General features: G+C 32.1%; 1 protein-coding gene across 1 annotated transcript; it reads left to right on the top strand.

Annotated features, from left to right (window-relative positions):
• Nucleotides 1-738: 738 nt before the first annotated feature.
• LOC117103486 (rho GTPase-activating protein 39-like) lies at nucleotides 739-8,948 on the top strand (the record flags this gene model as incomplete). The annotated part of the gene is given in 6 exon segments (XM_033244037.1): nucleotides 739-889; nucleotides 1,517-1,646; nucleotides 2,948-3,061; nucleotides 3,404-3,561; nucleotides 4,007-4,262; nucleotides 5,038-8,948. Coding segments are annotated over 6 exon segments (1,004 nt in total), but the record flags the coding sequence as incomplete, so codon positions are not given.
• Between the last annotated feature and the right edge of the window lie 2,701 nt (nucleotides 8,949-11,649).

Raw genomic sequence — 11,649 nt, 5'->3', positions numbered from 1 at the left:
TTAAGTAAAACAGTATTAGGTACACCAGGCACTGTTAGACCAATATGAAATCCTAAAATGTCATTCCATATGGCATATTCTAGAATCCCTAGATAGTGAAACATACAGTGTCATTCCATGTGGCATATCCTATAATTCCTAGATATTGAAATATACAATGGCATATCATTGATGATAGTGGAATCACAATGTGATATTTCATGTGGCATACCCTAGGTAGTGAAATGTACAATGGCATATCATTGATGATAGTGGAATCACAATGTGATATTCCATGTGGCATACCCTAGGTAGTGAAATGTACAATGGCATATCATTGATGATAGTGGAATCACAATGTGATATTTCATGTGGCATACCCTAGGTAGTGAAATGTACAATGGCATATCATTGATGATAGTGGAATCGCAATGTGATATTCCATGTGGCATACCCTAGGTAGTGAAATGTACAATGGCATATCATTGATGATAGTGGAATCACAATGTGATATTTCATGTGACATACCCTAGGTAGTGAAATGTACAATGGCATATCATTGATGATAGTGGAATCGCAATGTGATATTCCATGTGGCATACCCTAGGTAGTGAAATGTTACTCATTGTAAAGTGAAGTTAAGCTTAGAAATAATATACCAAGATGTTGACAATGTTATTTTAAGGTCAAGGTACTTGATGTGATTACTATTTATTATTTTGCATTATTTAAATTTATTTGACTTAACTAATTACTCACTGATTCAATGTTACATGAGTGACAAAAAATTAAAAGGATTTACAAGAGAGACAGCCATCTTAGAACTAACAACACGTGGTTGGAAGAAACCAAAGTTACGGGATGAAATATTTATACAATTATGCAAACAGACCACAGACAATCGCAGAGAGTATGTATTTATCATTTCAATTATTAATATTGCTATTCTTTCATGTTAAACCATGAAAAAAGCAAGATGAATGAGTTTTAAAATCAATGTATATTATTGCATTATTGTTAGTGTGAGTGAAATATACCATGCTAGCTATCAGGGTAAAATATAAATAAGAGCTATTTTTACTACATTTCAGAGATCTTGATTATATTTTGGCATTGCAAGCCATCGTTTCATATGATTTGTTACTCATTGTCTTATGACCAAGGGTGTTGTTGTTTTGTAGTTAAGTGTGACATACATGTTTAAGCTTGCGGTACACCACGTAGGTAGTTCTGAAAAGAACTGTTGTAGTTGAGAAAGTCTCAAAGTTTCATTTGAGTTGCAACACAGTCAAAACGTCCAGACTTTCTCAATTTCAGAACTTACCTACTTTGTGTACCGCAAGCTTAAACATATGTTATTACTTCGCCATGCAAACCTTCAAACAATACTTAGTTAAGTGTGGTTGTGTTGTCATACTTGTTTTTGTAGAAAGTATTAAAACACATTAAGATATCCATCTCAAAGCAGTTCCTCATCACCTGACGCGCATTTCCTTTGGTGCAATCTTGAACACTTTGTATCTTGTTGTTCTTACAGTGACAGCTTGATGAAGGGTTGGGAAATCATTGCTGTTTGTTTGTCAATCTTTCCGCCATCAAGTCGATTCTATTCTTACCTAGAGGGTTACATCTACAAACACTTAGATGGAAATTTTGATACAAGAAAAGTGAGTATATTTATTCAGAAAGAGACATTTTCATCAGTGAAGTCAAATGTGTTGCTGTTACTTCGCATTGCACCTCTCCTTTTAGTTGCGAAGGGCAGCCAAGTATAAATATAGTCTAGCTTCCTAGATAACTTGCAGTTTTACAACAATACCACGGCAATAATTCAAAAGTTATTGGGTGTCTGTATTATTCAGAAGATACAACTAAATAAATGAATTGTACTACTTTCACAACTAACAATAGTATATTTATTTCACAAGTTATTGCGTGTCCCTATTATTCAAAATATACAAGTAAACAAATGAATTGCACTACTTTCACAACTAACAATATTATATTTATTTCACAAGTTATTGGGTGTCCCTATTATTCAGAAGATACAACTAAACAAATAAATTGTATTACTTTCACAACTAACAATAGTATATTTATTTCACAAGTTATTGCGTGTCCCTATTATTCAAAATATACAAGTAAACAAATGAATTGCACTACTTTCACAACTAACAATATTATATTTATTTCACATGTTATTGGGTGTCCCTATTATTCAGAAGATACAACTAAACAAATAAATTGTATTAGTTTCACAACTAACAATAGTATATTTATTTCACTAATTTTCTTCCTAATTGTTGGTATCAGGTGTTTTGCAATATGTCACCCTGTAAAGATGGTAAAAATCACCCTGTAAAGATGGTAAAAAAATAAATAAAATTTAAAATAACAGCATTATTAAATGTTATGATTATTGTCAAAGTTACATATTAATTTATAAAGTGATTAATACCTATCAAAATTCAGAATAACCTAAATTAAAATCATTGCAAAATATTCAAAGTATGGAACACCCTTAAATTAAAGTCCATAGCTCCTTAAGATACATGGCCTTAATGTTGATAAGGAAGCTATCTAGCCAGTATTGCTGAGGGCCATGGGAAACCATTGCCAAATCAAACTGTATGAGTAATATGCAAGCAAGTGCCATTAATCACTAGTTAATTGTATCCATTGTTAATATTAAGACCTTCGTATTTAACTCTCTTTGGAAAAAGATGTGCTTTTGGAAGTTGTAAGGTTGGGGAATAATGAGACTTGGAAGATTGTCAAATCCTTCAAAAAATGAAAGTTTTCCTTACAAATTAAAACAATTTGCAAAAGGGGAGGAGTAATACAGTCTGTCTCAAACATTTCCCACCCCTGGAGCAGTAAACCTCATGGCGTTATGTGTAATGTTAATTTGATAACAATTCATGTACTGGTAAAGTGTAAAATATTTTCAACAATTTATATGTTTTAGGTTGAAGTAAGTCGATATGCTGCATACAGCATGAGAAAGCTAGAAAGGATTTCACAAGCAGGAGCAAGAAAGGGGAACAAAAAGATTACAACTGAAGAAATTGAAATAGCTAAGGTAAATAAACCAAATATAATTACACCTGAAGAAACTGAAATAGCTAAGGTAAATAAACCAAATATTATTACACCTGAAGAAATTGAAACAACTAAGGTAAATAAACCAAATATAATTACTCCTGAAGAAATTGAAATAGCTAAATAAATATAAGAAATGAAGATTACAACTATATTTATTTAAATAAGAATGTTACTGATCATTTGAATTTTTATTTTGTTTACATTGGCTTGTCCATCAATAATGTGTTGTTTTTCCCATATATGCAGTATTCTCACAATGTCCATTCAATTTACAGTGGCTGTATTTTTAAGAGTCATTAATTCTGTTGGTTTTTTGCAGCGATCTGTCTTCCATCCATCAATGTTTGGCAGTATGCTGGATGAAGTCATGGAGTTACAGAAGGAGAGGTTTCCAGAGCACAAGATTCCATGGGTGGTGACCGTGTTGTCAGAAGAGGTTCTGAAGCTAGGTGGTGACAAAACTGAAGGCATATTCAGGTATTATATATATTGATCACATTGATTTGACAGACTCTCTGTGCAAAAGTGTTTATTATAGCATGTATGACCTTTTAGCGATATCACTGGGCATTCTGTTTCGATTCATATGTCATCTTTCATTGCTCAAGTAAATAGATATTTTAAATCTTTATTTTTCTTTATTTTTTTGTCTTAGATACTGGGTAACTTCTTCAGTAGAAACTAACTATTCTCCCACCATCATCAACACTCCTTATCAAGTTTTCATCTCTCAACATCTACTATTATATAATCACTATCAACAAACATATTATATGGAAAACTTGGTTGAATATGGAAATAATAATTTTATGTTTTATTCAATTCAATGATAATAATTTATCTATGTTGGTGTATATAATCCAATAAGTGAAATGATATTGAAGTGAAAGTTTGAAACATTCTATATGTCTTGTATTATCAGAATACCAGGCGACATTGATGAGGTTAACGCCCTCAAAGTGAAATGTGACACATGGATGGAACCATCATGTAAGGATCCCAATGTACCAGCATCATTACTCAAACTGTGGTACCGTGAGTTGTACGAGCCCCTCATACCATTTGAACTCTATGAACGTTGTATCGATTGCAAGAACACAAAAGAGGCATTACATATTGTTAGCCAACTACCAGAAATCAACCGACTGGTTCTGTGCTACTTCATAAGGTTTTTACAGGTATGTTGCATCTCCTTACATTGTTTTATTAGAATTTTATTGGATTGGATTGGATTTATTCAGTGTAAACACCAAGGATAGCCCACAGAGTCTAGAAGAAGACTTATTTCCAGTAGGGTCCTTCTGGTGGTGATTGGGCAGTACACCGGGAAACAATCCCCTATTCTTTTCCGAAGCGTTCTTTAACGTGCACATGGGCCATAAATGCACACAGGACCAACGGCTTAAACGTCTCATCCGAAAGACGGGCGCTATTGTAACTTGTATTTCAGCCCTCCAGCTGAAACACAAGGAGAGGCAGCGATGGGAATTGAACTGGTGACCTAGAGATCTCCACAGTTCAGCGCACACAGTGGCTACCACCAGATTAGCCAACTGAGCTGCTTATGATTAATATAGCACCACTACTTCATCCTTGATACAGTTTATGTAGCATTTCAAACAGTTCCATCTCTTTATCCTTCAATATTAACTTCAAAAAAGTATTTCATTTCACTTTTATTCAAAATTAGTCACAAGTCATGGCCCAAAAGTCACATTGTATGTGAGCCAAACAATTTCAAGTTAAAAAATTAATTCAAAAGGATTTAAACAATATTAAATCATAGCAAATATAAATGTAACCATATCCAAAATACACATATGATATGTAATATTCATACTTTTATATCATAAAAGTATGTTTTAAATAACTCAATACTTTTGAGAATGTCTTGATCGTACAGTCTCATTGCACATCTATTTTACTAATAAGTTGTGAAATTTTATTTACCAGAAATTTGTCAAAGAAGAAACAGTAAGCTCAACTAAGATGGATGAAAATAACCTGGCAATGGTGATGGCGCCAAACTGTTTACGCTGCGACTCAGACGATCCCACTATCATATTTGAGAATGCACGAAAAGAAATGTCATTCGTTAGGACTCTAATACAAGAACTTGATACATCATTTGTTGATGACATTGTATGAGACAATAAGATACATTATGTTTACCAATTGCAATGAGATAATTTTATCTCCTCATGAAGAGTCAAGGCAAATTGATGAGAGGAAAGTTGGCAGTTTGACAAGCTGCCAATGAGCATGAAAACGATAATTATCCTTTAAAGAAGATGCAGGTGCAGGTATGGGTTCTTGAATGCATGCATTCCTGCTGGAGTGTGTGACTATGTTCTCAACTGTAAGTCCTTGTTTCTTGCAGGTAACATTATTCTACTCATAAGTCAAATTCATTGAAAAGAAAGTGAAGAATGTTGCCAGACACATAATTTGCTGACCTCAAAGTACTGGTCACATGTCTGCTGGTTACATGGAGGCTGGTTACATGGCGGCTGGTCACTTGACCGCTTTTCACAATATCCATAGTAAATTATCAGTTTTCAGAATGTTTTAATGAAGTGTTGTGGCTTTGCATGAGAGCATCAAGAAACAGTCCATGTCAAGTTGAACTAAATTGCGTGTTTCCAGCACTGATCTCCTGAATAATGGCTGGATTGTTCATTGCCTGGTTTTAGTGAAGCCACTGATATGTTGGGGAACGTCACAAACACGTCATCACAGTGCATAACCTTTGAACCGGTGTGATGATCACCAACAACTCTTCATTGCTTGTGCTTCTATAAACTGCACAAACAGGTACTTTAAATGGTTAGATGATTTGAAAAGTCTTTTCGTAAAATTTTTAAAAATGTATTGCAAGAATCATTATTTTTAACAATAATTTAAACAAATACCAAAAAAATAACTTGTCTAGACTGGTACGTCACTTGGGCACGCCATTCTCTCCTATGGCGTCGGTGGCTTCACTTTTTTCTGTCCAATGATTGTCCAATGAGCAATCCTTCCATTATAATAGAGATCAGTGGTTTCCAGGTTTCCTTGTTTAATTTTGTCAATTTGATGAGGATATTAAATGTACGGGTTTCATAAGCAAAAAAATTAAACAAACCATCAGGCTTTGTTGTCTTGTTTGTTTAATTTTAGATTCTGTTTTTTTCTTACTATTTAAATCTTGTTAGCATTAACATTCTGCCATTAAAACAGAGGCTTAACATGTTTGCCTTTTCTTTGCCATGTGTTGTGCCATAGAATATTTAAACCCTTTAAATTCTGCTAGATTTTTACACAAAAAATTTTTAATATGTCAAGTGATTTTCAAACAGCTGATGATTTATATATGAAATTTTTTTTTTTTTTGTTCAGTGCTGGATTTTATACTCGGATATCATATCTATTGTTTACTACACTTACTATTGCAGTAGAATATTTGTTGGGTGTTTGTGCACCCATGTCTTCTGCTCAAAACCCCCCACAAACATCCATTCACCCTTCTTGCACAAATGACATCTTATTTACATACTAATACTTGTAACCGCCATCTCCTGTGATAATATTGAATAGCTCTCTAGAGGGCAGCATTTAAAGGATCCTGTGATGTCATTGTTAGGATTGGCCTTGCTTTTGATTTTTGATCATAATAATGATGTATAATCTTGCCCACAAATTCTGCACACTTAGCACTTTTACCCTTTGTATGTGGATAAAATTTAGTAGCACAAATAACTTGTATGATAAAATACCTAAGATGGTATAATGTCAAATTTTATATAATTAATGTGTTGATTGATGTCAAGTTATTATCTATATACAGTAATTGTATTCTGTGACTTGATTTGTATTCAAACATTAGGGTTGCTTTTATGAACATTTCATTGGTAATGTGAAAAATATCAAACATTTTAAAAACTTGGGGAATGGAAGAATGACCAATGAGGGATTAAATCATTTACAGTGGAAACCCTAATTTAGGACACCCTTATTGGGATGTTTTGGCCGCAAAATGAGGAAAAATATGTTAGCAAAGAACAATAACCTAAAGACTACCAAAGAATGGTTGAGAACACTATTAATCGGTGATGAAGAGCAGAACAAAGAACACTTACAAGCCATTGGGAATGACCTAACCAAAGCTCAATTAGTATTCTACTAATTATGGATGTGAATATGAATAAAGTTACAGACCACATATGAAACTCCAAGTATCGAAATGCACTCCATCGTATCGGGATTCAATATTTCGACATTAATTATGTCATCATCAGGAATTTACAGACCACAGTGGCATAATTTTCGCAATCTAGGAGAAATGAGAATTCAGTCATTGTGCCAGAATAGGTTAAAATAATATGTGGGATAAAATTATGGCCATTTTACTAATTATGCAACATGGAGCTACATACAGCAGTATTTGTAACATTTCATAATCATGTCAGTTAGAAGTCATAGCCATATTGATGTGGCTAGTGACATTTCAACCATTTTATATAAATTAATAATAATAATTGAGCACTTATATAGCACCGGTATCTGTCTATGGGAGAAACTGCTAATAATCATTAAAAAAAACTTAATACCAAATAAATAAGATTAACAGGTTGTGTGTATAGAAATATTTACAAATTTGAAAAGGTGTTTTACAAAACTCAAAAAATACTGTATTCACCATTTAAAGAGAAGAGTATGTTTATATCCTGGTATTCTGTTAGATAGCATCTTTATGTTACAGTAGGAGCTTTTCATTTTTTAAGAATACATACCATGCTTTTAGTCCTTTTTTTTTTATTGAGATTTATACATTTTATTTTGGAACAGATATGTATTTAAAAAAACATTAGCAATAACATGAGCTAAGTACTTGTGATTTTTTGTATCCAATAATGATATGATTTGAATTAGTTTACAACTCAATCGTTTGTTTCTTTGTATTTATTCACTCCTGAAGTACATTTTTTTCACATTTTATAATTATTTATATTTACATTTGCCATTTTGCTATTGAACATAATTTTGGATAAAAAATAAAGAAGGTAAATAGCCCTAATTACATTTTATACTATTTGTATGCTTCCAATTATACTTTAGTAAAACATAGAGTTATTAAAGATGTATTGTCCCTTGCTAAATAACAACAAAAATCATAACAATATTTTTTTTAAATTAACTTGCCCATTTTGATGTAACATGAAAGTTATCAAGTTGAACATAGAAATTAGTGTATTTAAAAAATATCTACCCATCAGTTTACAGAGAAAAATGACAGAAACATTGCAATATGAGCAAGTTTATTTCAAAATTATTTTTATTCACATTAGCAAGGGACAATACATCTTTAATGAAGTTATAAAGGATGCAATAAATAAAATTAGCTTCAAATGGAAGCTAATATAAGAATCATCTTCAGATATTTAGGATTAGCCAAGATTAAAGAGATAATGTGAGTGAACATTGTCACTGAAATAATTTCAGTAAGATGGATACAACACTGTATGTGTTATATAAATATGTGTTTAGTATAGTATTAAACTTAGATCAGTAAGTTATTGATATTATAATTTCTTTAGATTATTACTATATTCTACATATTTCTTATTGTTATTAATATTATTATATTACATTTATTATATTATTACCAGTTAAAATGTGATATTATAGCTATTAATATCAATGCCAAGCTAATTGTAAATAATTATATTCTTGGTTGTTTTTGCTCCATTTTATCTATACAGTTGTGAATATGTAATTATGTGTAACTTATTCCATGTTTGTAATCTTGTTGTTTTGTGCTATGTTAACCATTGTACAAATATCCTTAATATCATCAATAAATTGATTTGCAATATTCCAAATTGAATAAGGTCTGTCTGATTTCTTTGTAATCAGTCATCAATCAATAATTAACTGAATTTGGGGTTGTGTCAACCGTCTTAGCTACAGTGATTTGGTTGGTTTGGTTTTTATTGTAACTTTCTTTTGTGTACATAATGTTTGAAAGACTAAATGAAATAATAACTATCTAACATATGTAAACCTAAGGTGGCTCTAATACTGTACATATATTTATGTGATCATGGCTGGAAATTCCATCCACCTAAATCACAGTGGGCACCCGCCAAGACATATGCTGCCCGATGGCAGTTTTGTTGCGGCCTGCGAAAATATATTAAAAGCCCTGTGTGGGTGGGTGGCCTGTCTAATATTTATATTTTTGGCTAGAATACCCCTTGCATTTAAGTCCCAGTGGCCATCATCATAAAAAATGATGTTAAAACTGAGCAAAAAAACAGCTGTAAAAAGCACTGCATGAAGGTATTTGCAAGCACGCTGGAAAGTTTAGGTGCATCATGGTATATCAAAAATTCACTTTGTGACCTAGACATACATCATAGTCTCATTTAAACCTTGTATTGTTAATACAGTTTTATAATAACATCTATGAAATGAAAAAAGTGAACCTAATACAGTCTAATTCAGTACATTTTTTACATTTATATCAAATCAGATCACATTACATCATTATCAAAATCACTTAACTACAACCTTTAGAAATATCTCCCAAATCAGAGAATATGTAGATGCTTGCCACAATGCTGTACACTGTTCAATACTTTTCTGTTTCAATTATTCTTATTCTATTTTTTACTTCATGGTTCATTGATAAAGAAATAAAACGGCTCCAAAACTCATTTTCCGAGCGTAGAAATTGACCATGTTGGACCCTTACTTTCACAGCTTCACTGGTTACCAACTCATGTCTTTAAGAAGATGAGTTATGCTTGATTCGGTTATTACACCATGTTCCTATACGAGCACTGTTGTTATTTATCTGTTTGTTTATATTGTGTTTACAGTACTAAGCACACTTGATTTGAATATTATTTACTACTTCTCCTCTTCTAACTCTATTTATAGAGGGTGACCCTTCCAACTGGACCAAGAAGGCCAGCTGATGTTCAGGGTCCCTCTATTAAAAATTTAAAACACATCTGAATAAATGTTTGATTAATTATTTGCAACAATAGAGAAAATAGAACTGTTCTATTTTCTCTATGCTGCAACCTACAAGCTTTTCTAGCTTAACCACAGCTCCACTGTGAGAGTTTCATTCAGATGGGAGAAAGTGTCTGGGGGTTTGATCTTTGCCTATATCTTGTAGGTTTCAGTGGTCTAATGGGTACGTCACTCGTCTTTATAGCGAGAGGTTGCAATTTGAATGCCACCAGAGACACTTTTTCTTACAACTGAAATAAGGGAACTTTTCGTTGAGCTATGCTTGATATGAATAACATTTTCCTATTCGAACACTGTTATTATGATATATATATTTAATTATTTATTTATTTATTTACCAAATTTCTATTGCGCCCTTTTCATGAGTACTTATGTTCAAAGGCGCTTTACATTAAGGATACAAATAGAATACAAAAATATACATTTTTTCGAAGAATATGACAGTTATCGGATATACAAATTAATTAAATACTGTAATTAGATTGCAAAATTAATAATAGAAATGTTATAAAGACCTTAAGCTACATTTAAACTATAATAAATTACCAATCAAAATATAAACAATTAAGAACATCTCAAATTCATAAATTAATTACAATAATATTTATAAAATGATACAGTAAAAAATAATTTATAAAAATATGGCCCCAGTATATACAGATTGATTGACAAGATTTTATAAAAAATGTTATAAAAACCTTGGGCTACAATAAATTACAAAAAAATTACCAATAAAAATCTAAACATTGCATAATATCTCAAATCCAGGCAATAATTACAATATTGCAATTATATTATTGCAATATATTAATACAGTAAAAAAATTAGAAATATAAAAATATGACATAAATATATACAGAATTAAAAACAGTGCTGCTGTAACTAGTTATTGATTTTAATTTTAAATGAATAACTGCGTTTTAAGTGCTTTTTAAAAAAATGTTTAATAAAGAAGCAGTGGGGAGCTGATACGGCAGATCATGATTTCAGAGCGTAGGTGCGGCCTTTGCAAAACCCCTCTCGCCATTTGATTTAGTTTTGGCTCTAGGAACACATAAAGTACAATAATCTTGGGATCGCAGAGGTCTGTTTGTTAAGCAGCTTATATTTAATCCGTGCCTGTACTGGTAACCAGTGAAGGTCTTTTAATACTGGAATAATGTGTTCATATCGGGATGTCTTAGTTATAATCCATGCTGCTGTATTCTGAACAATTTGCAGTTTATTATGAGTTTTATTTGGAAGACCGTACAGTAGGGCTTTGCAATAGTCAATGCGAGATTTTTCCAACAATGAAGCCTTCGTGGTGTAGTGGTTATGATGCTCGCCTTGTCAGCGAGAGGTCGCAGGTTCGAATCCCGTCGGAGGCATTTTATTACACAATGATTTTTCATAGGACTTTATTCATTCAACAGCTCAGGGTAGCCTACGATGTTCCATCATGTCCTTATTAAATACTGTATATGTACCTTTGATGATTTATATTATATTTATTCAACAGTGTTAACGGCTAACTTCCTTCAATATCATATATATATA

The sequence above is a fragment of the Anneissia japonica genome, unplaced genomic scaffold (assembly GCF_011630105.1).
Source record: "Anneissia japonica isolate Jap-2015-1 unplaced genomic scaffold, ASM1163010v1 scaffold2947_len43059_cov182, whole genome shotgun sequence".
Classification (NCBI taxonomy): Eukaryota; Metazoa; Echinodermata; class Crinoidea; order Comatulida; family Comatulidae; genus Anneissia; species Anneissia japonica.
This window is presented reverse-complemented; position numbering and strand designations above follow the sequence as displayed.